This window comes from Pelobates fuscus, chromosome 6, assembly GCF_036172605.1.
Source record: "Pelobates fuscus isolate aPelFus1 chromosome 6, aPelFus1.pri, whole genome shotgun sequence".
NCBI classification, from domain to species: domain Eukaryota; kingdom Metazoa; phylum Chordata; class Amphibia; order Anura; family Pelobatidae; genus Pelobates; species Pelobates fuscus.
The window spans coordinates 291,193,487-291,220,904 of NC_086322.1; the positions used below are offsets into that span (position 1 = coordinate 291,193,487).

The window sequence follows — 27,418 nt, forward strand, 5'->3', positions numbered from 1 at the left end:
AGTGTGATTCCCTATAACCTGTCTCTCCTTTCTCTCCTTTCTGTACCCCCTTCCCAACCCAATGTTCTTTAAATATTAAAAAATCCAATAAACTTCAAATTACAAAAAAAAAAAAAAAAAAATCAGCAATTTTTCTAAAATGGAAAAAAGTTAAAACACTCTTTGCACATAAAGCACTCCAGCAACCTTTAGTACTTTAGCGGTCTCGAGTGTCCCTTTAAAGTGCAAGATACAAAGATTAAATTTTTTTTTTAGAATTGAAACACCAAGTTTTTAATCCAGAGCGAGTTGTCAGATTTTTCGGCAAGGAGGTGGGACTAAATATTATTTCCTTTTACTCTTGTCTTTTTTATTTTTTTATTTTATTACAGTCATATACATTGAGGTATGTAGTTCTAGATTTTTTGACTTTAATAAAGTGTAGGGTGATTTGTCAAGCCCTGTCTTAAATCTGCTACAAAAACATGATTTTTTTTTGTGGAAAATTATACCTTTTTTTTTGGCGTAATTGGGTCTACTGAAAAACATACACCACTGCTTTCATTTTGAGGTGCTAATCATTAAAAAAAAACACTAAAGCAACAGTAATACAAAGCTGTATTCCTAATGCTATCTAGTCTCTGTCCCTAGTAAAATACAGCCTCCACCCGTTGTGATTCTAAAAAAAAAAAAAAGATTTTCACTTACATTTTTCCAGCTCTGAGGCTATATCTCTGCTTCCTGCGACATCATGGAGGACGCATGACCTCCACCATGGTCCAATCCAATAATCCTCATAGAGGAGCATTGAGGACCTGATGTGCATGCCCGGTAAGCCTTGTGTGCGTATCCAATTAATGGTTTTCTATGGGGCTTCCACATCACATGACCAAGTTTTACTCGGTCATTGCTGTGGAAGTGCCTCTAGTGGCTGTCAGTGTAACCGCCACTGGAGGTAGATAAAACCCAGCAATGCAAGCATTGCAGTTTCTGAAAAAAATTGCAGGGTTAAAACTAGAGAGCTACTGCATCCAGACCACTTCAGTGAGATGAAGTGTCCTGGGTGACTTTAGTTGGTCCTTTAATTGTAAAAATTATGAATCCTATTAGCAATTGATATTGATTGAATATTAACCCCTGGTCCACTCTGTCTTTTAGTTTCTGACAAACACCAGTTTAAGAATGAGCAGGTGTTGTATCGATTCCGCTACGATGATGGAACATACAAAGCAAGAAGCGAACTTGAAGATATCATGTCTAAGGTATGCCTTTGGATGTCTACTTTGGGTCTTTAAGCCTTTGTAATCTGTTATGTATGGGGTCATACATTAGACATTTCCCCATCTGTTGACATTAACTCCTTAGGAACTAGTTCTAATTCATGTCCTTAAAAGCTGGTCTTTAAGAATATTGTGGAAAGCCATGCTTGTTGAGCGTAGGTCACTCTACGAGGTCTTGGTTCAATTTCTTTGCGGCCAAGGCTCTTTTAAAGACCAGAATGTTATGACCGCATGGACCATCGATGGTCCCTAAAAGGTTAAAGATAGACATTCCCTGCAGTATTATGTCCGCAAAGCACCAATCACAACACTGTACAATTTCCGTGCTCTTTAACGGTTTCCACGTAGGATTGGGCTCTTTAGGGAACATGGTCTTTAAACCAGGAGTGTTATTTAATAAAAGGCAACCTATTTACTCTGACAGCCAGTTGTTTGAAAATGCCATACATGTAACATTTCATAAAGCCTGCTTTTATTTGCACAGCTTCCCATTAAACCACACACACAAAAAAAAAAAAAAAAAAAATGCATTGACGTCAGTAGTCACATTGACAGCTTAAATGGTTAAATTATGCGAACTATTGTCCTCATATATTTAACGTTGTGTCACCGTGCCATTAAACTGATCAGGTTTTTCTCGCGTGCGCTCTTAACTCAATGAACTGTTTTAGCTCTAATGGGATGTACAGATGAGACCTGTGTAATGGGTCATGCCGGTACTAGGACATAAAACGGTATTGGCAGATGTCTCTGAGGGTTGACTGTTAATCTTGACGTGATCGATCATCCTTTATAATAACACCAGTCACCAGTGGGCTGTATCATGTCCGTAGTTTTATTCATAAATCAGAAAGACAAATTGGCTTACACAATGATGGCCATTGTTTGGTGACTTCCCAAAACTCTTTGAGATGTATTTTGTTACTGGAATACCCGGTTAAAACCATGTAACGGAATTCAGTGTTATCCGAGTACATTCTAATGATGAAAAACAGGATATAAATGTTTTGGAAGGTATTTGGGTTCAAAACCTTATACGGTGCTTATTCTCCCTTTCATTTTCCCAAATCACTGTTACAATTTCTAACCCATTTAGTCTAATACTAAATTTGTCCACTAAGCTCTATTTTTTTTTTTTAAGGTCTATCAGTGAAATGGTTAATAATAATAAAAAAATCTTCTTTGCAAACACTCCTTAAACTTTGCATTAACTTACTTTTGTTCTTATGCAAACCGTGTAAATGTAACATGTTTGTAAGCGTTTAAATGCCGATTGTGTAATAAACCCTTAACACCTCGTGTAAATATGTCTATTAGCTTGTAGTTGAGTTTGTGCGTAGTTTTAATGTTTTAAATGTAAATTTGACCCAAGAAGGGAAATATTAACCCTTTACATTCCAGGCGTTTGGGGGGAGCAGAGTATGCACAGTATTCCTTACCTTTCTAGCATTTAAAAGTCGCCCGTTAAAATTGTACGTAAAAAATGCATAATTAATTTATTTTGCTTTAACAATGTATGTAAAATATCTGCAGTTGTCTCCAATCAGTCTCTCAACATTGTAAGCTAGATTTTCTATTCTGAAATATAGGCTTAAACTTGGAGAAGGTGTCATATTGCTTTACTAGCAGACTACAATTTGGATATGGTTATTAAGCTGCATCTATGGGCATTTCTAAATGACTGCTTTGACTTCATATCTTATATACTTGACTGTCCTAGTCATTTTTCTTCAAGCACTGTCACATCTGAGGTTTGTTCAATGAAAAATAACTTTGCTTGTTACTGCGTTGTATTGATATTATTAACTGCATATACAAAATGGCGTCTTAAAGTGAAAAAAAAAATATTTATTTAGTCATTGCAAGCCAACATAGATTTGTCTGTGTGTGGCAATTCCAACATCAATAAGTCTTTTTGTGTTTTATTTTCACAGGGTGTGAGGCTTTACTGTCGACTGCACAGCCTTGTAACACCAGTGGTCAAGTAAGTTTCACAGTAGAGGCCTGTAATGATGGGGTCTGTGTCAAATATAGCTCTTGTCTCACTAAAGAGGCACTCATTTTAAGAGCACAGAGACAGAAATAGTTGAACATCACATCACAAGTGTTTATTAAAATACATAAAACACATAAATACGTTGTTACTGAGGTGAAAAGATGTGTAATTATGGCGTTATGGCATAACCTTATGTGAACTTAAAGGGACACTATAATCTCAGGGATACGAGCATGTATTCCTTCGACTATTGTGGTGTAACCGATGTTTAGGTTTCTGACCCCGCCTCCAACGCTGAGATCATCTTGATGATCTCAGCCAATCAAATGCTTGCCTATAGGGAAGTCTTTGGAGCATATTGTGCATGCACATCCTGATCTATGGTTTTCAGTTTTTATAGCTCATATCACTTTTTACAACATATTGGTACAGCATTTTTCCTTTGAACGGGATGCATATGTTGGTTTTTGGTGCTTGTATTAGAATGGAAATTACATGTTGAATATTAATATTTGGTCGAAACGTGGCAATAACATGCAGGCACAAAAACCCACCAACAAAACCAAAGTAATCAGAAATCTGCAGTTAACAAAACATGACGTTTTCAAATTCTAATATAACATCATTCCAAATATCCTGTTTTAGAATGTAGGGTTAAAACTTCTCACACAACATATGTTTTTTTTGGGTTTTTTTTTTTAAAGCTAAATACATTTTCTTTGCTTTTTGGAAATATATCTGATTATTTAAAAGATTGGGCCCTTTTTTCTTTTATGTGTCTAATGTCTATGTCTAATATGGATTTAAAAAACCCTGTGATCAATTGTTAGGATTCCAAATCAAGATTTACTTATATTTTCATCTACTGAATGTAGGTTACCATTGCACAATTTTCACCATTTTACCATTTTTAAGTCGGCGAAAAAGATCATGTAGATATTTGAGAACGAGTGCACGTTCACAAATCATGATTTCATTCGCAAGTGGCAGGTTTTTAAAAACACGTTCTGAGTCGGTTTTAAAACGTTCACCTTGCGCCAAGTATTAAGCTGGAGCAAGGGTGAGCTAAGTCATGCCTTAAATAGAGGCGATTAAGTAAATGTATGCGTTACGAAAATTATAAAGGCCGTCCCCATTTTAAAGAAAACAATGCTCCGTTTTGAAATTCTCATAATGAAAGTTGCTCCATCCTCAGTGTTGCAGGTTTGGTTCCCAGTAGGGTCAACTCAGCCATACAGTCGTCTGAGGTCCATAGAATGTGTTTAGTCAATTATTTAGCAAGACTCCTTTTCAAATAAACACACACTAAATGTATAAATATAGAATGACTGTTTAAACAATGTCTTGTGTTCTGCGGTACTTATATTTGCCAGATCCACCATGTTTACTTGGACACGCTACACTTCTGTGTGCTGCATGTTCAGCACATGTGTAGCGTACAGGCCTGTGATATCTAGAACTCATTGATTAGTTAATCCATTTCTCTCCTTTGGCATTTCAATCCTACCTTATACCGGTTAGCACTTTTGTACCAACCACAGCAATTCACCAAATCCCTTCTCAATGCCAACTTCTACACTAAAACATATATTGATTAACTGAATTTAATTATTTAGGGCATTGGGACACCTCTAGATTTGACCAAAGTTTCCAAGTTTAAAATCCACCATTATTTTGGAACCATTGGTGTGCCAGGAGCGTTACTTAGTCCTTGGCAATGTCAGGATTAAGATATCAGATTGAAAGCTGGGACCGTATGAGTATAGATTCACTTGGTGCTCTATGCTTTGATAATTTCGGCAGATAGAGCTGACAGCCACATAATCGGGAAGATCCTTAGTCTAGTAATTCAGAACAAATGCTAATTTCCTGACTGCGATATTTCTTTTGAGATGAGAACATTTATAGCTGGAAATGTGCTCGCCAGAGACACTTCCTCTCTTTGATCTTTCATATCACATTTGCTACAATATAATCTCAGCCTATAACACAGGAGTGTGAAATATCCGTGACGTAAGATTGGGGTAAACAGACGAGGCCAGCAGAGTTCACTGGGATTTATTTCCTTGGGAGGCCACTCCGGTTCCCGAGGCTCTCCAAATAACAAGTCTTTTGTCATGCTAAGCAGATCTGTGACATTGACGGGTTATCAATCCTAATTTACTTTATTAAAAAATTCAATTAATTTAGGGGATAAAACGACAATGGCTGGGCAGATCAGAATGCTAAGTAGAAATCTGTAAGAAACTATAAAAGCAAGGTTATTTAACAAAACAAAAATAAAAGATATACATTCAGATTGTTAGCCCTTTCAGTTTGTCATACAAGCCACAGTGATCATGGCTGACAGCCCTCTCCTTATTAAAGAGTTAAAGAAACTTCAAACATTCTCAGCCATTCACAAGAAATGATAACAACTTAAAAATAGTGAGTTTGTATTTCAAAGCTCCATAGCAATAAATCATTCACACTTTACATTACTGTGAGTTCTATTGCTGTGGAGCTCTGTGATACAATCAACTCTGCACATTACTGTGAGTTTTAGTGGTGTGGGGAATGAGATGTCGGATACAATAATTTACACTGTACATTGCTGTGAATTTTATTGCTGTGGAGCTCTGTCATACAATCATGCACTCTGCACATTACTGCGAGTTGTATTGCTGTGGAGCTCTTTGATACTTGTATACAATGCACATTACTGTGAATATATTTTCCAGAGAGCTCTATTATACACTCATTCACACCAAATGTTCTAAACACAAAGAAAAAAGATGGTCAAGGTCATTTGGGGGGACATTTAGAAGGTATGATCTAGTCTGGGAATGCTTGATATAGTAATAGTGCAGGTTTCCTTGGTAATGCACACGCGAATCTAAACTAATTTCTGGCCTCTGAAGTGGTAATTGTCAAAAGAGAAAGCCAAGAAACATGTCTTCTACTCTCTGGTTTAGCTTCCATCTGTGAATTACTATGTGGTATCCTGAACATCTGTTGTATCAGCCAACTCGTTGGAATTGGTAACTTGACCGGAAGTCTGGACAGACATCTACGTGCAAAAGAGATTTAATTTTCTCTGTTGTAGAAAGGCCCCATGACATCAGGGTAGAGGAGATTCTCATTCATAAAGCATTGACCTTTCCATTCATGCAGTAGATCCCATGGTAAACTCCATTGTAGAGGTACATCAGTTTTAACCGTCTTAGTACCAGAGGAAAGACTGATAGTGATAATCAGAGACTGATAATGATAGACCTCTGTTTAGTGGGATATTATGTACCAGGGTCCTCTGGGCTCCTGTTTCTGTTTTTAACCGGGGCATGCTAGGTTCCAGAAACACCTGGAGCTCGAGGCCAAAGGAAAATTCGATGACCCCTACCCTGATGGAGATATAAAGATATGTCTAAACCCAATGGACGTTTCTACTGATGCTCTCCAGGATCTTGATAAAAGTATAGCCAGAAGCAAGCACACACTGCACATCCAGGTACTCAAAGCAATCCCATAGCGCTACGTAACTAATAGAGGGGTGTGCTGCAAACCTCTGTTCCCCAGCGCCCCTTCCTGACAGCCACCTGTTCCTTGCACAAACTGTGGAAATCCCAGGACTTTAGTCCCCAAAGCTTCCCCCTAGCAACACCTATTGGTTTTTAATCCTTCATTCCTAATTTTCTCCAGATTTGAGATTTTCTCAAGTTTAAGGATGCCAATTTGATAACAATAAAAATTCTGAACAAACCTAGTGGTACTTCTTGATGAATGCATTTGGAGAAATCGATGGGTATGTGAGCTCATCCTGTTTACAAGTTACTGCGTGACCGTGGTCATTGGCCTTTCTCTAATCCCAATATGAGATCATGTTTTTCAGGCACCTATTACCATATGAACAGCTCATGTCACTAGATTCACCTCCTCAACGGCATGAGCTGCAGACATCTCAATAAATATCCAGTCCCTGTGTTAAAAGACTAGACGTACAGGCTGCATTTATGATGACCCGGTTCTCTATTTTTTTTTTTGTTGTTGTTAATTTTCCTTTTATTTGCAAAGTATGCCATACTGTTTTAACGTCCCCTCTGCTCCAGCTCTTTGCTTCACCTGGTACATGAACACTTTTTACCTAGTCTACTGCATTTAGCAGAAAGACCATAAAAGCCTGTAACATTCCCACCTCATTTACTGTTCGGGAGCTTAAGAGGCTCACAAAGTAAAGGGCCGCATTTTAGCAGCCAATGAGAAGGGAACATTCTAAGTATATTGCAAAGGATATATAACCTCGTAACACATTGGAAAATATCAAGTTTTCTTAACACACAGTCGAAAGCCATCACACTTTGGTCTAAATTGCACAGTAGTCATCAGTCGAACTCATAAATGTCCGAAAAGTAGCTCTGCTGTCATTGCGGCACTTAAACACCCATAATCCTCTGGATATTTCTGAACTCTTCAAACCCAATGATACTCCACTATCCTCGGGTTATTTGAGCCTCAGCACAGAGTTACTATGGACTTATCTCTTAATTCGTATATTATGAGCAGTATGTCATCCTAACCAAGGATCCAACTTTTTCCATAATGAGCCATAAGGAATTTGTTGGGGTAAGTGTTTTGTTTTATTTCTGCCTTTGATCCCAGCAGTAAAGTTATGTGACTTATGAGAGGTATTTTGTAGCGGAATTCGGTATACAGGAAGCAAATAAAATTGTGGGTGTTAAATGTTTGATGAATTTGGAAAATCCTGTGATTTTCAGAATACTGGAAAACATTACTGCATTTTTGTCTTGCACTGAGAGACACATTATGAAGGTTCATGATTTGTTGCCAGTGGCAAGAGTGCTGGCTTTCTTCAGAGCGTTGCGTCTTGTCCAAACTAGCATCATCGGCAAACTGAACTGCACGAGGGCTGGAGGAGTTAAAGCAATAAAATATTTACAATAATGGCCACTTATTAAATATGTTTTACATTATTTTGTGTCCGAACATGTTTTTTAGGAATGCACAATCGGACAAAGACTGATCCATGGAATATAGAAAATGTGACCTTTAAACCAAACTGTTTAAAGGATTCCTTATGGAACCCATACTGAAAAATTTTGTGGGACGATGGAATAAAATTCAATATATTTCTTAAAAAAAGAAGAAAAAAAAGTTGAAATGTCCTTTTAAAAATGTCATTCTTACTTAATTGCAACATAACTGCTTCAGCTTATTGAAGTGGTCATGGTGCCTGATGTTTGCAGGTACTGTCTTTAACATCCTCTCAACGCATTATCTTACATTTTCACAGGGATGCAGGGTCCTTTAGTAATTACAGCCTGATGACTGAATGGCAAAGATGCTCTCAACCAATCACTGCTTTGTCTGACACAGTATACCGCCTCCATTTTCACCATAGAGTGACACTTGGGACACTGTATCTTTGCTAAATGATAAGATAATTGTTTGACAAGGATGCGGGAGATGGCGCCTGTGGACTCTAGGCACCATAACCACTTCAATAAGTTAAACATGGCCCTAAAATCTTGCTTTATTCCCCCAGCCCAAACAGTCTCCTCTTTGCAGCCGCTCTGCATCCGAATAAGTAATTCATTTTGATGGCATTTGTCCAGTCTAATGTCTCTTACAGAAATCATGAAGTGTGTGATGAAGTCAGATAAAATCAAAGTACTTCTATATGTCTGTAACTAGAAGCTTTGTTTAGAAACGTGTAAACTGCTGATTCTCAGAAACAACATTGTTTTGTATTAGCAGAGAAAAAGGAGAGGGTCTAAAGACCAAAACCACTTCAGTAACTTGAAGTGGTCTCGGAACTCAGTGTGCTCTTTTAATGGATTTTGACAGTTGAAAGTATTCCGAACGATAAGAATGTAAAATGTTCCATAAAAGTGCTTGCGAGAGGAGTGCATGACATTGCGTTTGAACAGCTGTTTTCTGACACTCTGCTGCAAGAACCTTCATGGCAGGAAATGCGGTCATAACTTCAAATAAGCTCAGCTTCCTCCCTCTAGTATTGAGTTCCTTAAATAATCATCAGAATGATGTATTTTTTTTTTTTTAAATCTCATCTGGCAAGTGGATTGCTAACTCTGTCGTATTAACAAACCCAGTTTTTGTTATGATTATTGTTGAGGAAGAAGTTCTGAAAATATACTTTAAAAATACATACCGTACTTATTTTCCTTTTTTTTTTATATATAAATTTTTAAACAATTGTGACTTGTCGTGTGTTCACACTCTTGATGACTATCGTGGGTTAATTTTTGGGCCTTGGCTCTTAACGTGCCACAACTGCTTATTGAATAAGCTCTTTCTTGATTTGAAGTCACTAGGTTAAAATACTTCTAAAAACCAACACATAATAAACAAATCATTTTGGGTAAGGATGACCCTTAGGTGTAGCATTACAACTCTCATGATGCTTTGACAACATTCTACATTTTAGGTACCCCTGCTTTTGTTGGAGGTGATGAGATTTGCTCAACTGTAGCTTGGCCTTATGGGATCTGCAACTGTGCCACGCTTCGAGCTACCCAATATATATTGGTTAGTTAATATTCTTATGGTGAATATTGCACACAGAGTTATAGGAGGAATATTAATTAATAATATTGGAGGAAGTCCATATTAAATATTGTAATATTTACTGCAATTCATTTCTAGTTAATTATTTCTGTGGTGCAACAATCCTACTGTTTTTTAAACTTTGTTGCCGTGATTGCCATTCTATACTTGTAGAGGAACATGCTGTTTACAACGTCTCTGCCCCAGTGCCTATGGACTTGTGCTCGGTTTAACTCCAAAATAAGAAATAACATCAGCACCTACCAACCACACTATGGTACAAGGAATCCGGTTCTGCCCAAGCCAGTATATATTCAGGGAAGTATAAAAAGAAAGTTTCTTTATTCAGGTGCCCAAACTGTACAACAGACTGTTGCAGCGATCGATCCCCTTGCTGTTATACACTTTGGGCACCTAAATAAACGGACACTGCTTTTTAAACAAAGTTCTAGAATATATTTTTGTGCTAGGTATAGTCAGAGGCATGGCGGGTTGGATTGCCATAACTGGGGACCCTTCACTTCCGGTAACACAGTAACTTATCAAACGATCACCAAGAGAGGCTGCAGGACATTCCAGATTCAGGTCCAGTGTCCGCTATCCATATATTTGTTTCTCTGATGACCTGCTTCATGTGATACTACAGAAACTCATGGTCAAACAAATGACCACTTGGCATTTTTGCCTGCTCAACAGTGATTTCCCCATTCTCCGAGTAGCCTGCACAGTTGGCTCATCATGCACGGCTGTCTGGTTGACAATCCTTATTTTTGAGACATTTCTTAACATCTTTGCACTTTCCTACCTCCCAAAGTTAGGTGGTAGGCACTTCTAACCACCGATGGGGGGGGCCCTTTATTGTAACACAAATAGTCACTGAGAATAAATGACAGAACACTTTTTCATATTTTCTTTTCTGTTTTATATTCTACTGAGAACTGTGAAATCAGGTTATTTTTCCAGATGTACTAGAACTCCAACTGGTTGCGAGTTCATTTGATTTCAAAATAGTCTGAGGTTTGGCAGTGAATTTATTTTTTGCTTTTAAAAGGCATATTTCAACTGTACTCGATGATGTGCCAATGTTTTTCATAAGCTGGCCTCTCCTTAATACCACAGAACACATTATCTAGCAAGTTGTATTTATTGTTTTTCTTTTCTTATTCAGATCTTGTTTAGTTTATTTGCTCATGGCCATAGAAATCGAGGTTTAAAAATCATTCCCTTTCACTTGGTTAGCCTAACGGTTAATATTCCAGATTTCATAGATAAATCCTGCCATTCTGGTGTACGCAGAAGACAATATTAAATATTACATTAATCGTAACGGAACACTCTGTTCATCGTAACCAGTACAAATTATTGTACACGTTTTATTGTATATGGTGTGAAAAAAAATTGATGGACGGCATCGGAAGACTTCTTACACCATAACCACTACTAAGATCTGTTGATGTTTTTATTCTGTTGTATAGTGTCAGACAACCCATCATGCAAATACTAATTTCAGTGCGGTGGCTTTACAAGCTACTGCATCCTCCACCCTTCCTCCTTCCCCCCACACACCACCACCACATACACACAGCCACTCAACATGTATGAACAAGGACATTTTATTATGACAGACCACAACTATTTATTTAACAACATGTTATACACTATTTACACACACTATTAACACAATGACACATGTACACACCTGAACACATGCACATACCTTGAATCAAGGTGTTGGCTTATCTTTTGTGTCCAGGAGGGTGGCTTGCTTGGGTGATGCTGGCGTAGGCTGATGGGAGCGAGCATGAGGGTCTGCAGCAGCTTACTTCTGCCTCGCCTCCCCATGCTGCATGTGTGCACCGCCACTGTCTCCACCTTGCCTCTCGCACAGCACTCTCTCTTTTGCAGCTGGAAGGATAGTGACAGGCTGTCACTTCCTCCCAGCCGGCCGATACTACAGGGACCTGGTCACGCTCTTAAAGGGCTGCTGCGCCTGGCCGGGCCCCTGTTCAGCCATACCCATTGGGTTGCCCGCAAATGATATACAATATCCTTGAAATCACACATACGCACCATCTGACATACATAATATGTGTAATGTTTCAATAAATTAGTTTAGTGTGTTTGTGTGTTTGTGTGTTGTGTTTCAGGGTTATTTTCTATAATTTGTGGGCGTCGGGAAACCGCTATTAAAATGTGGGAGGCTCGCGGAACTTCTGGGAGAGTTAGGATGTCTGTAGTGTCCTTTCTAAATGTTACTGTAATTAAGAACATTGTCACTTTTTCTTTTGTCCACTATTGTCACAACTCATGCGTCTGTATATAAATAAATACAATTATAAAAATATATTGGTTGAATGTTATGGTAAATGTAGTCTGCAGTAACAAGCCTACACATCAATGCTAAATTTAGCATATCACAGGAACTGGAATATTTTTACAATCACACTCACAAAATTCTTACATATTCACAAAGGAATTTTTTTTTCCCTGACATTTTTTTGGGGAGGGGGTGGGGGGGGGGGTGGGGGGGGAGGAGGAAGGTGAGGGGTTAGTGATATGAGTGTGTAAGCTCTAATGCTATAATTCTACATAAGCATTAAACAGACGGTTTACACAGTTGTGTTCAAAATATTGCTGATTTTGTGTAAAATTATCTCTTTTTTTTAAATGTGGGTTAGCTTTGGTTATTTAAATGCATAAAACAACATATATTAATCTTCTTGAAGACTGAAGAAACTAATTGAATGAAACATTACTCATTATTTTTCCTTGGCATATTTTCCTTTGTCAGGCATTTTAATTTCGATTTTCAGCAGTTTTAAAGATCAGTCGTAGAGACTTATTTTTAAGTTTGACCATTGAACTTTCACCTTTGCCCTCTGACTAGATGAATTGAACCTTGGGCCTCAGGCTGTTGACCTGTGACTAAATGGACATGTTCAGCTCCCTGAAGGTCATAGTTAAGCTATGTACCATAAGTAGCAGCAGATATAGTAGTTGGTGTGTTAATTTATTGGAATTTCACTTTTTTTTTCCGCTTTTCCCAAAATAATTATGGTCCAGGCTCTCTGTAGAAAAATAAATTCCTGATAAGAGCCTTATGTACTATGAAATGTGATGTCTTGTACTGCCTTAGGCCTGGTGGAATGCTGGCTTTGTTTGTAACAGAGGGGTTATCAATGGCTGCCTTGTGTATATTCTGCTAGATACAATTTTTACAAGCCATCACAACCTCTGAAAAAGCACAGTTTGCTAATGGCCCCTTTTTTTTTTTTTTTTACAGCGCTGTGAGTTGTTTTTCTCGTAATGTTCAGTCCTTGCTTTTACAAGAGACTGTTGTGATGCCAGTAAATGTACTTTTATTAATCAAATAGTAGATAAAAATTGAGCCATGCACTAACACATTGATTATATTTAAAGGGACACTCTGTGCGTTATAACCATTTAAACTTATTGACATGATTACAGTGTTTGGAGTCCCCTGGTGCCATCACTCCATTCAGTGTTAATCAATTTTCAAATGGTTTAACTTTACGAGAGTCTCAGGTCATTCATAACCGGCCCCCACTGGAGTTGTGGCTAAAAGTGACATTACACTCTGCGTTAGCCATACTAATTCATACAGGCATTGGGGTGACTGTGATAGGCAGAGAACGGTCATTTCTCACACTCTGCCAATCACTGACATCCATGGCTGCTCATATGCTCGAGCAGCACATAGTGTCCCTTTAAATTTGCCATTTAACTTCACAGTACATGGGCAGATAATCTTTCAATATTCCTCTAACTTTAGAGAATTTCTGCCAAAATGGGGAATTATGTGTTCCTACCAATAGAATTTCGAGCTGGCAGATAAGAATGTTGAATTTTTAATGAGATAATCTGAATGCTGGCTACTTTTTATGTCCTTGACTAGATAATATTCTTATTGCAAAATTGAAAAAAATTGCTTCTGCCATTCGGCAAGAGATATATTCAATTTATTATTATAAAGCAAAAGCTATCTGTATGTAGCCGTTAAAACGGCTTATGAGAGATCAGCATAGCGAAGATTCTCTCTTGTTTAGTATATACATTATTTTTACATTATAAAATATGTATAACATTTCTCAGTCTATCTAAGTGGATCTACCATGCAAAATGTGTCCCCACACTAGATCAGTTGGCCCGCAAGGTTTTTAAAGAGGCACAGGTAACTCTCCACAAGAAACTGGGTACTGTGATACTACTTTCCCCAATTCTGTAGAGACACCTATAAATCTCAGAAGACTGTAATGGTGGGACTTTGCCAATTTAATTTTGTTATACAGTTGTAGCATGGGTCACGGAGATCATAAAATATTTAAGATATTCGAAAAGTTCCCCTTAACACATACAGCCATAAATAAAGTCAAACTTCCTTTTGTTGATATAATGGTTGACCCAAACATATATTCATATTGCTATACATTTATTACCATGCATACTCACTGCCCAAAGACTTTTACATTCTTTGTTATTAAAATTTAACCAGAAAACTATTTGCAAAAAAATTGAATCTCATAATAAAATCAATGGTCTTCTTTGCTACTTTTTGTTTTTTACCAGAGGTGGGAAATATGCAGGAAATTCAATCTTCCTCTTGTTAGAACAATTACAAAGTAACCTATCATAGTCGTTTTGTTTGTTTTAGTTGTGATATAACATTAACTAGTTAATGTCATAAGTAATGTAATATTGTTTTGATTCTTGTTTATTTAGAGATCGAGATTACCATTTGAAGACCTACAAATCGGTCATTCCGGCCAGTAAACTTGTGGACTGGTTGATTTTTCAGGTAATTTTTATTTTACCATGAGCATATCTAATATCAGAGTGGAGGGAACCATGTGATGGCTTTCAGTTTTCTGTTGTACAATGGTAGAATTTGTAGATGAAAAGATGAGCCACAGGTTAACAAAGTCTAGATTAGGTTATCTGCACATGTGGATACATTACATCCGTTAAGTCCATAGAAAGAGGTTGATTAAGCTTTTCTGGACTTCCTCTACAAATGAGTACAGATGATCATGAGGTTTTTAGTCTATCAGATGAATGGACACTGTGAATTGACCTCTGAGCAAAGGCACTCCTTTTTTGACATAATGGTGAAGGTGGTAAAATGAGTCCCTTTTCTCTGGATTCATGGATCATGGGATTCACTTGCACAACTTCATCCTGTGTTTTGGAAACTGTCAGTTGTGATAGCAGTTGGTAGGATTTTTTTGGACAACTGTATTTTGGTAGAACTTCCAGAACCTGCTGGAATGTTGGAGCTCTTAGGAAACTACTCCTAAAGAATAATTAGTGTTAATGCATATATCTTATGATAAACATTCATTGATGGCACGTGTCCCTGGGGACTCCTTTAATTTATAGAAGCTTTATTCCATGTGGGAGTGTGCCTGGCCCATAAAGGTAAAGTATAATTCCTTCCACAGGCAAAGGTATGGAAGAGTATGAACCTTGTAGACCAGGTTTCCCTAAACTCTGGCCCTCCAGATGTTGCTGAACTACAACTCCCGTGATTCTATTAATTACCCGTATTTTTCGCTCCATAAGACGCACCTCACCATAAGACGCACCTAGTTTTTAGAGGAAGAAACCCAGAAAAAAAATATTCTGAACAAACTGTCCCATAGTGTTTCTTACTATGGGACAGTTTGTACAGAATATTTTTTTTTCTCCCCTGTCCCATAGTGTCCCCCCCTCCCATAGTCTTCTCCTCTCTCCCATAGTCTTCACCCACCCCATCCCCATAGTCTTCACCCACCCCCTCCCCATAGTCTTCACCCACCCCCTCCCCATAGTCTTCACCCACCCCCTCCCCATAGTCTTCACCCACCCCCTCCCCATAGTCTTCACCCACCCCCTCCCCATAGTCTTCATCCCCCCATCCCCATAGTCTTCATCCCCCCATCCCCATAGTCTTCATCCCCCCATCCCCATAGTCTTCATCCCCCATCCCCATAGTCTTCATCCCCCATCCCCATAGTCTTCATCCCCCATCCCCATAGTCTTCATCCCCCATCCCCATAGTCTTCATCCACCCCCATCCCCATAGTCTTCATCCACCCCCATCCCCATAGTCTTCATCCACCCCCATCCCCATAGTCTTCCTCCACCCCCATCCCATAGACTTCATCCACCCCCTCCCCATAGACTTCATCTCCCCCTTCCCCATAGTCTTTATCCACCCCCTCCCCATAGACTTCATCCACCCCCTCCCCATAGACTTCATCCACCCCCTCCCCATAGACTTCATCCACCCCCTCCCCATAGTCTTCACCCACCCCCTCCCCATAGACTTCACCCACCCCCTCCCCATAGACTTCATCTCCCCCCCTCCCCATAGTCTTCATCCACCCCCTCCCCATAGTCTTCATCCACCCCCTCCCCATAGTCTTCATCCACCCCCTCCCCATAGTCTTCATCCACCCCCTCCCCATAGACTTCATCCATCCCCTCCCCATAGACTTCATCCATCCCCTCCCCATAGTCTTCATCCCTCCCCTCCCCATAGACTTCATCCCCCTCCCCATATTCTTCTCTCCCATACTGTCCCCCTCCCCTTGTCCCATAATTACTTACCTGTCTTGTAGCGTTGGCCGGCAGCACAGGGCGCACCGCGGTACTGGAACTTGAATTTCATGTTCCGGTTTCCAGCGGGACTGAAAGGAAGTGCACACTTCCTTTCAGTCCCGCCGGAAACTGAAACATGAAATTCAAGTTCCAGTACCGCAGTGCGCCCTGTGCTGCCGGCCAACGCTGCAAGACAGGTAAGTAAAGCTTCATATTCGCTCCATAAGACGCACAGACATTTCCCCTCACTTTTGAGGGGAAAAAAAGTGCGTCTTATGAAGCGAAAAATACGGTAAATAAATAGGCTGAGGATCATGGGAGTTGTAGTTCAGCAACATCTGGAGGGCCGGAGTTTGGGGAAGCCTGTTGTAGACTATTGTAGCTGTAACCATATTTGTAGAAAAGATTTAGCAGACAAGTCTCTTTCCCGAGAAGTACCATCCGGTACCTTACCTCCTGTAGAATAATGGGCAACCTTGGTAACTGGCATGATTTTGAATGTCATCATTTGTGATATTTTTTAAGGATCTCTTTGTAGTTATACAGCTACTTCATGTGTTTATCATCATCTACACTGGTTAATGTAAACAATGTTTAAAGGGAAACTATCGTGACAATTACATTGTTTTTGTGCTTGAGATCAGTTCGATTTGTAGACAGTAGCTGCCATTTAAAGATTCAGACTCTTTCTCAATACTTAATGCTCAAGGGGGAGCTGGATAAACAGTGTGATTCTTACTTCTCAGCTCCTCTCCTGGCATATCAGTAAAGGTAGAGGGGCTGAATTAGGAGAATGCATCTTCCTCCAATCTTCAGGGCATGCCTTAAGCTTAAAAGAAACCTGACCCAAGACTCCTAATTTAATCAAAGGGTAAAACAAGATGTTTAATTCTGAAATCAAGGTTCTAGATACATTCATAAATCATGATTGCTTCCCTTTCAGCTAGGGCCCTTTTTAATGACTTTTCAGTAACCTTCCGTCAGCCTGATACTTATGATGTTCTAAATGACAAACATGTTATTTTTATGGCAGATTTGCTTTAGCAGTGTGTCAAAATCTAACACAATGTTAAAATTAAAGTTTTGGCCTCAGATCTCCATATTTTGGTCCAAGGAGTGTGACATCTCTGTCACATTTAATGACGTGACATTTCTTGGCGAATGTGCGCAAGAATTCTTCGCTTACATCCAAATGTTCGTTCTACACAATCACCCAATCTTCCAAGCTAAAATTCCACGAAAGCTTATTTGAAGCTGAAAACAATTTAAGGAAAATTAGCAAAATAAATGACTTCCTCTCTTTTGAACATTTTCGGAGTTCTTTTAGCGAAATAGGAATGCATATGAAGACTTGTTCATTGTTATTATATTCATCTACCGCAAATAACATGCTTCGAGGAACGAGCTTGGCTTCCTGCGGCAGCGCTACTTAGATACAACAATATCCTTAATTGCTTATAAAATAAGAGTGTCTATATTTAGCTACAATAATGTGTCTGCAATAATATAAACAGACGTTTAGTGAGGGAAAAAATAAAGTTAAAAAAATATATATATTTTCATTTCCTTTGTCTAGCCTATTCCTGCGGGGAATAAGAACACATTTTTTACATAGTTGCATAGAAAAAGTATGTGTTAATGGGTCGTAATCTAGTAATTATTTGGAATGCGTTCACTTAACTAATTTTAGAGCAACGCCCAGTGTGTGTTTGCTCGTTCGTAATACAAGAAAGATGAGCAACTCCGATCTTTGAGTTGAGTGAAGAGTAATTGCATCTTTGTTTTGTTTTTAGGGAGATTGTCAGACTCGAGAGGAAGCTGTCACACTTGGTATCGGACTGTGTAACAATGGCTTCATGCATCATGGTAAGGAACCGAACAGGTTAAATCAATGCTTCTTTTCACTATGGGAAAGCATTGGATTGGCTAAAAAAAAAAAACAGCCATTTTGATGATGTCACAAAGGGGGTGGACCCACGCGGGGCTGGAAATGTGGTGAGTTTTAAAGTTTTATAATGGGGTTAAGGGGGGACAAGCCACCTATATGGTGGGTTTAGCACTATAGGATCAGGATACATGTTTGTGTTCCTGACCCTATAGTGATCCTTGAAGTGAGGCACAGGCATATCATCTGGCAGGGCAATTCAAATTCACACTAGTTTTTGTTGTGTATAAAAGATTTGTGAACAATGTATTTTTTAGCTGGTCGAACAAGTTCTATTCCTTTTGATGCATACATGAACTAATCGATCCGTCCGGGATTTACCTGTGAAGACTCCAGAGGTGAATCCCAAACAGATCAACTTGTTGAGGCTTCTATTACAAGGTATTTGATTTGGTTGTGCCAGTCAGAAATAATTTGTGCATCCGTCTAATATATAATGCTCTACGGTGGTGATTTTTTTACGTTTTGTATTTTTTTTTTTTTAAGAACACTTTTATATCTATAACTGCAATACCTGATTCAAGAGACTATTAACAAAAAAAAAATAAGTAAGGGTTCTATTACTAGCATAATAATTTTCTCTTTCGTTAACCTTGTTGTTTGATGCGAAATATTTGTAGACAATAGTGAGTACAACGAAAGCTCGGACACTTAGAGATTGATACAAACTGTTGACCATTTAAGGTCCTCCGATTACCAGACGATCTATGTACTCTGTTTATCATCTGCTGGTCTTCAAAGTTCTTCTCCTGCTTGATGGAATTTCAAGTTAAATATTTCGGTGCCAGTTTTCATTCCAATTTTTTTTTCTTTTCTTTCTGATTCTCTCTCATTTGCTTGTACTTTTTTTAAGCTTCTTTTGGCTGCGTGGTTCGATAGCACTGTGCAATGTCCACGATCCCAGACATGTGGTCAGCACTGGGTCTGTAATTTGTGGGTTTGTGATGGGTATAAACACAGCCTGTATTTATTAACTTTTGGATCAAACGGAATCACTTGTTAAAGACTGCTCAAGCTGTTCAAAATTGCAATATCCATCCTTAGCATTTTTTATAGGATGCCAGTAAAGGGCCATCTGCAAAATGTTTCTCATGGTTACGGGGAAATGTATTTTGTTACTGTGTGATGCTGCTAAATTTGTGCAGTGTCATTACACTCCTGTTTAATAAAGTCAGCTTTTACTGTTATAGTTGAAGTTTGCACTTAGTTCTACATTTAAGTTGCTAAGCAACCATAACTTATGTCATGGGAGTTACTGTCTGGACATCTCCTCTGGCCAGGTTTGAGTTTGGGTACTGTCCACCTATATTCCAAATTTTGGTTAAGGGGATTTCCATGCTATACCCAGATTTTAATTTTGGAACTGTCCGTACCATGCCAAGCTTGGGTTAAAGAATTGTCCGCACCATGTCTAGGGTTGGAATAAGGGACAGTGTGCACCATGCCAGGCTTGGAGTATGGTCGGTTTTGCAACATGTCCAAGTTTGTGTGAAGGGACAGTCGGTGCCATGTGTAGGGTTGGGATATGGAACAGTGTGCACCATGCCAGTCTTGGGTTATGGTACGTTTTACGCCATGTCCAGGTTTGGGTTATGAATTCTGTCTGCAGTGTGAGCAGGTTTGGGTATAGGAACTGTCTTCACCATGTAGAGGTTTTGATGAAGGGACAGTGTGCATCATGTCCAAGCTTGGGTTATGGTACATAACAACAGTTGATTTGTCAGAGTACAGGTGAATGAAATAAAATGAAGTAGAGTAAAGTTACTGGATGCTTAACATTGCATGGTCGCCTTTGCTATGGTAGATATTGCATGAACACGTTTTAAAACAGAGCAGTATCTGGTTACGAGGTGAAGAAAAGTAATGAATGTTTAGGCTAGGGAGCCTCGCAACCATTATGCATATATTCGAAGAGAAGCAGAGCTAACTTGAGATTTAGACATGCTAATTGCCAGGCCGGCAGGTATGTCCTTGTTATGTTAATAGGTGACAGTAACAGGGCAAGCATGCTGTGCCACACCAGCGCACCAATGTTTTCCATCGAGATTTACAAATTGGCACGGAAGAACTGCTCACAATTGTTGTTTTTAAACATTTCGGTTCAGGCTACATACATTTGCAGGCTTATAGTGATTGGTGTTGTGTGAGTGTCTCAGGGAGGGAGCTTAATGCTTGTCAAGTGTAGCTGATGTGTGTGAGTGTGATATTTTTACATAATCTGGCTTGCCGTAGGTGAAGTAATGCATTATTGCGGTGAGACGTATGGTGATATCGTGTATGCTAAATGCACGTGACTCACAATTTGTTGGTTAAACAAAGTGTAAGCCTGTGTGGTAGGAATGTATGTCAGGCTAAGTAGGCATTTTGTAGTGCCAGGTCTGCAAGCTTAACTTAAAATATGCAAAACAAGGGCATGGTTGACATTAAAAACAGCTATAGCGTTCAAACAGAGTCTTCCACGGTAGCAGCTATAGTGAACCCTATGTGGGACAACAGTATGTAAATTATGTTCCTGTTGGGCTGACCGTGCGTTTTCTCCGCACTGGGAGCACAGTCCATGCCCGGTGCAAATCATCTGGCTTAGCCGATGCCTACCCTGGAAGCCTGGCTTGTGAACTCTGGGCACCGGTGGGGTCGCCTCTGCGGCTGTGGCCATATCCCATTGCTTGTCCGATATGGTGGAGTTCTCCGCCCGCGCCTGTCGCCGGTAAGAGGTTGTGCTCCAGTTCGGTGAGTCTTGTTGTTAGCTTGGGTCTGTGCGCGTGGTATTATGCTGCATTGGCCAGAGGGGTCCCGTATCGCTGAGTGGTGGTTAAGTTGGGCAGGCTTTTCTCCCTCTTGTGTGCGTGAAGGTGGGTGCCGGGGTCTGGCAGGCAAGTCACCGTTTCCCGCCTTTTGTAGCTCCGTATTCTGCCACGTCTAGTGGCTTCTCTGGGGGCTCGGGGTGGGTATCTATTCAGGAGGCGCCGGGTGGACGGGCGGATCCACGCTGCCGCCCTCTGTGTCACTTGGTTGTATATCCTACCTTTGGTGGGGAGCGATGACCAGATGTGGGCACATAGCCTATCAAAGAACTCCAGCGTCTGCTTGGGCGGCTTAGTGAGAGTGTATTTTGCCGGTATTTTGCTTGGGTCACTGTAATCTCTGTTGCTGGCAGTTTTATTTGCTTGTGTGAGCCGCTTTGTGGGGGTATTCGTCCCCAGCGAGGACCGGGATATCCCCCGCCGGTCCAGAGGGGGCGGGTTGCAGGGCAGCTTCCAATATGAGCTGTCGAGTTGGTCCAGTGTCGGGAGATCGGCCGCCTCCCCCAGGCCTCAGGCTCCGCTCCAGTGTGGGCCTCGTGGCCAGCCCGGGTGCTCTCTCTGTGGTACGGTACGTGGCAGGTATCAACCTGTTCCCCGCGTGGTCCTGTGTCGATTTTTGGGCATTTTGTACTGCTTTCATGATTATTGTGTTCAGGGTAGTAGTTTTTGTGCCCGTCCTTGTCGGAGCTCTCAGAGAGCACGTCCGGCCATCTTGGCTGTCAAGCCCCGCCCCCACCACCATGTCCAATTTTAAGGAACTTTCAGCACCATGGAAGACTTGAGATAAGGGATTGGGAAAAACATGCCACATTGCTATATCCTGCATATTAAGGATGCAAAAATCGAGATGCAGGCTAGCGGGATGTACCCTATGCTCTTCCACCTGTGATAAAAATACTGCACTTGTATGACTCCATTTTAACCTAGATGTTTTGATAGGTGCATAATTATGACATCAACAGCTGGATGGACAAGGTTTGACACTGCTGTTGTAGCAGGGGTGTTGGACATATTATTGCATTCTTGTTTTATCGTATTGCTACATGTTTAGTGAATTATCTATGGGTTTTTGCTTACAATCTTACAAGGTTGGCTGCCCTGCAGTATGCCGCACGCACTTTCTTATAATCAAACAAAAACTTTTAAATATAATATCTGTTCTTTGTTTTTACTTTTAGTCTTGGAGAAAAGCGAGTTTAAAGATGAATCTCAGTTCTTCCGATTTCATGCTGATGAAGAAATGGAGGGGACGAGTTCCAAGAACAAACAGCTGCGGAATGACTTTAGACTCATTGAGAACATCTTGGCCAAGACTCTACTGGTAAGGAGCTTGTTCTCAACACTGGTTTGATCATGGCTGTCCAACTAGAGACTTGAGGAACATCGTATCCAGAAAATCCATTGGTTCTAGTATCATGATGACCTTTCTATTCTATCTCATTAATATGAATGATATGCCGAGCAGGCGATAAAATGTTTGACCAACAAAAGTATTAAAATTAGTAACAAGTAAACTGTAGGTATGAGTTTAATGTTTTGGGCTTTTAAAAAAAAAAAAAAAAAAAAAAATGTTATAACTGTTTTAGGTTTTTTTTTTTTTTTTTTTTGTCTTGCACTTAAAGCTATATGAAAAGTTCAGAAACACCCAATTTTATGTTTAATTTCCTCACATTCTTCGTTAAAAAAAAAAAAAAAAAAAAGGAGTTTGGCATGTGTTCTGATTACCCTCTGTTCATTTTATGGGTTTTGTAAAAGGAAGAGGCATGCTCTGCTATTATTAAGCAAATATTATTTTCAAATGATTCCTGAAAAAACAAAACGTATACGGTAACTAGATTATCAACCCACGTTGGTCGCACAGAACTGATTCAACAGATCTCATCTTATATAGGGTGTAAAAAAAAAAAAAAATATTGTTTCTAAAAACGTTCCACACAGAAACTGTTAAGAACCGTGACAATCCACATTCTATTTAGAAAATGGTACATTTATATTATGAATTGTTCTGAATTCAAAATCAATTAAAAGTTTTGACCCCCATTCAGGCTCTTGGCCAGTTAGTAAAAGGAACACTTTACTGTAAGCAGGGCCGGATTAACATAGGGGCTGATGGAGCTGCAGCTCCAGGCCCAGGCCCATGGAATAGGCCCATTGGTTTTAAAAAAAAAAAAAAAAAAATTTTTTTTTTTTACATTTTTTTTTTTTTTTTACACACTACTCTTAGGGTTGCCAGGTATTTCTCATGTATTTCTTAGGGTTGCCAGGTATTTCTCAGAAGTATTTCTCAGGTATTTGAGCTGCCTAGCCGGTGCCGGTATTGCAGTAATACCGGCAATACAAATGTCTGTCTCAGTATAAACATAGTTTATTCTGCAATACCAGCGCCGGCCAGTAGGGGTCGCTGTTTGTGTGGAGAGAGGCAGTGATAAGAAGTTACGGCATCTCCCTCCCTGCATCTCTCTACTCACTGATCCGCGGGGACCAGTTCTGCACAGAGAGTCCAGACAGCAGCTCCGAGACATGGGGACGCTGAGACATTGGGACACTGGGTAACATGGGGACCCTGAGCATGGACGTCCGCAGGAATTTTTCCGGGGGGGAGGGGGGACATAATTGTAATGACATCCATGCTTGGCCCCTTTTTGACAGTGTCATGAAAGGGAAGGAGCATAGTCATTTTCACATAAAGCCAGGGTGAATAGCGTTTTCACAACTATGGTGTCAGGAATATATGTTTGTATTCCTTACACTATAGTGTTCCTTTCATCAAATTACAGGAACATTCTGGTCACCATAACAACTTTATCTAAATGAAAATGATGTGATGCAAGGAGGCCCCTGGGTGCTCTTTCTTTGAAGGGGTTAAACCGCTCTCAAATGGTTTACCCCCAAAGGCTTCCTTCAGCTCCAGATCTCCAGGTCGCTCAGTGGTATTCAACTTCTGAAACAGAGTGTCAGGAAGTGCAGATTGACGTCAGGCATGGGTGCTGCAGATTGGCTAGAGTGGTCAGCTGACCCTCTAAGCCAATCGCTAGTTCCCGATTCATAAAAATGTTTTACGTTTTTATGAATGGGGAGCTACTGATTGGCGTAGAGTGCTAGCTGACCCATCTAGCCAATCAGCGGCACCCCTACCCAGCGGCCCTCTGTGTTTCCTGACACTCAGTAAATAAAAGTGAACACATTAACACTGATATTGTTTGTTTTTACCTGGGGAGATGAGAAGGTCCAAAGTTTCCCTGCCAGGCCCAGGTACCAACGCCTAATGATGTGGTGTCCAGAATGAAGTGCTCCAATCTCATTTTCTTCTCCTTCATTTGACACAGTCTTCTTTGCCTTCTGAGGCTCCTTCTGCTCCTTTACCTTTCTGCTACTTTCTGCTTATTTTGCGCCCTTCTGCTCTCTTTCTGATCCCTTTCTGCTCCTTGATGGCCCTTCCTGCTTCTTGATGGCCCTTCCTGCTTCTTGCATACCCTTCCTGCTTCTTACTGCCCTTCCTGCTTCTTTCTGCCCCTTCCAGCTTCTTGCAGCCCCTTGCTGATCCTTTCTGTTCCTTCTGATTCTTCCTGCCCCTTCCTGCTCCTTGCTGCCCCTTCCTGCTCCTTGCAGACCCTCCCTGCTCCCTCTTCCTACTCCTTGCTGCCTCTTCCTACTCCTTGCTGCCCCTTCCTGCTCCTTGCTGCCCCTTCCTGTTCCTTGCTGCCCCTTCCTGCTCCTTGCTGTCCCTTCCTGCTCCTTGCTGTCCCTTCCTGCTCCTTGCTGTCCCTTCCTGCTCCTTGCTGCCCCTCCCTGCTCCTTGCTGCCCCTTCCTGCTCCTTGCTGCCTCTTCCTACTCCTTGCTGCCTCTTCCTACTCCTTGCTGACCCCTCTTGCTCCTTGCAGACCCTTCCTACTCCTTGCAGACCGTCCCTACCCCTTCCTGCTGCCCCTTCCTATTCCTTGCTGACCCCTCCTGCCTCTTGCAGACCCTTTCTGCTCCTTGCTGACCCCTCCTGCTCCTTGCTGCTCCTTCTACTTTACCCTCCTGTTCCTTGAAAACCTTTCGACCCCTTCCTGCTTCTTGCTGCCCCTTTCTATTCCTTGCTGGCCCCTCCTGCCCCTTGCAGAACCTTTCTGCTCCTTCTACTTTACCTTCCTCTATGCGGTCTCCCCCACCCCCCATCCCTCACTTACCTGCTCTGTAGGCTGCCTCTGTGCTGCTCCCCTGCGGTTTCAGTCATGAGAGAGAGGCAGGGATGTAGCTTCCTGCCTTTCTCCATTCACTTTATCAAGTCTCCAATGTCCCCTATGTATCAGTGTCCCCTATGTATCAGTGTCTCAGTGCCCCATGTCTCTCAGTGCCCATAGTGTCTCTGTGCCCGTAGTGTCTCTGTGCCCGTAGTGTCTCAGTGTCCCCTAGTATAAAAGAAAAAAATCTCAGGCACTCACTGTGATAGCTTTAAGCAGGTTTATTGGACACCACAACATTTTGACCTGTACCCAGGTTTTTATCAAGTCTCCAGTGTCCCCTATATATCACAGTATTTCAGTGCCCCATGTCTCCCTGTGTCCCCTCGTGTCTGTCACCCAGTGTCCCCAAGAGTCTCAGATTTCCCAGGTCTCCCAGTGTTCCCTAGTATCTGTGTCCCCATGTCTCCCAGTGTCCCAATGTCTCTCAATGTCCCCTAGTGACATGGGGACACTGGGAGACATGAGGACACAAACACTAAGGGACTGGGAGACATAGGGACACAGACATTCCCCCTTTTTGTGTATGTTCGCCCTTTCGGACGTTCTGGTTATGTGATTTGTGTCAGTAGCCCACCCTTTTACCGCATCCATAGACTTCCTGCTTTACTGGACACTGCTGTTAGGGGGTATGGGTTTACTTGAAAGATGAAAGCATGAGATTAGCAAAGGGTATGTGTTTTCTCATAGTTGCATCCTATGAGTTTCCCTACAGCATCATCTCCATCAGATACATGACGCTTAGGAGGTAGGACTGTTTTAGTGTTTTTGGTCAATAAGATTTTGTAATTAGGCCCATCATAATTATCAGCACCAGGCCCACTGGGCTCTTAATCCGGCCCTGACTGTAAGGATAAAAAAAACTGTGTTAAAACTCTTTAATCATTCACCTCTTTCCAGTACCAAGGTCCTTCGTCGCTGGCTTTGTCTTCGTCGCCTCAGGCGTCAGTGCAGAGGGGGAAACTAATGCGTGCCTGTGCATTAGTCCTTCCTTTCTGTGATTTGAAGATGCTGGATGTCCTTAAGGTGAGGATGTCCAGCGTCATTTCACAGAGTCAACCTCCGTGAAACAGTAGCAAGTGCCTCTAGTGGCTGTCTGATAGACAGCCTCTAGGGGCAGTCTTAAGCCTGAAATATAAACATTGCAGTTTCTCAAAAAGGGCAATGTTTTACATTGCAGGGCTAAGGGGACAAGGACAATGAGATGAAGTTCTCTGGGTGCCTATAGTGTCCCTTTGACTTCAGTAAGAGTTTATGCTCTTTTTCACACCTATCTGCACAGCTTGAAACACAAACAGAAGTTAATTAAAAAGCCATAAACATGTGATTGTCCTCTTTTTCCATCAGTGGGCATCCCAGCTCCTATGAACTACAGCTCCCATCATGCTTACCCAGCTGAGTTTAGCCAGTACATTGGCCTAAACAATCTGAGATTTATTGTTCGCATGCAGTATTATTTACTAAGGATTTGTCATGTTGTCAAACCTCGCTGTATCTGTAATTCCATGCTCAAAAGAAGAAAAACATATTTAAGTGCATCTGCTGAATCTCGAAAACCAGGGAGTTTGTACACAAAATCACAGCACTACTGGAAAACCAGGAGGGGACCAGCTGTTTAACACATCAGGAATTTTGTAGCCTTTCATTTGTGGACATAAATACAGCTCCTACACTGACTGAAACATTCCTCTGGTCTGACACTGTCTGACGGGTTGCAAATAGCTTTTCTGTCCCTGATTTACCATTGAAAGCCATTCCAAAGACGAACGAAATAAGTGAAGCTTGTCACTATTTCCATGTCGCGAAGATCTGACATTGTTTGAAGGCTTTCGAGGTTGAACAGATTACATTTTTTTTTTTAGCATGGACAACAAACTAGTTTTTACACCACCTATTTTGACTGCGTTATAAAGAGAAGAAAAATATACAAATGAAGTGTGTGTACGTGTGTGTGTGTGTGTGTAAGTAATTTGCCTGAACATTTTAATTTTTAAGCTAATAGTCAGACCTAAAAGTTACTAATTTC

At 40.7% G+C, this 27,418-nt stretch overlaps 1 protein-coding gene across 1 annotated transcript in view; it reads left to right on the top strand.

Moving 5' to 3' along the window:
- The window catches only part of PREX1 (phosphatidylinositol-3,4,5-trisphosphate dependent Rac exchange factor 1), a 248,191-nt gene that overhangs the window by 168,203 nt on the left and 52,570 nt on the right, over positions 1 to 27,418 (top strand). The window contains exons 12-16 of the mRNA XM_063459441.1: positions 1,138 to 1,241; positions 3,194 to 3,243; positions 14,557 to 14,632; positions 18,210 to 18,282; positions 22,344 to 22,486. Coding sequence (XP_063315511.1) covers positions 1,138 to 1,241; positions 3,194 to 3,243; positions 14,557 to 14,632; positions 18,210 to 18,282; positions 22,344 to 22,486 — 446 coding nt within the window. The remainder of the gene's footprint in view (positions 1 to 1,137; positions 1,242 to 3,193; positions 3,244 to 14,556; positions 14,633 to 18,209; positions 18,283 to 22,343; positions 22,487 to 27,418) is intronic.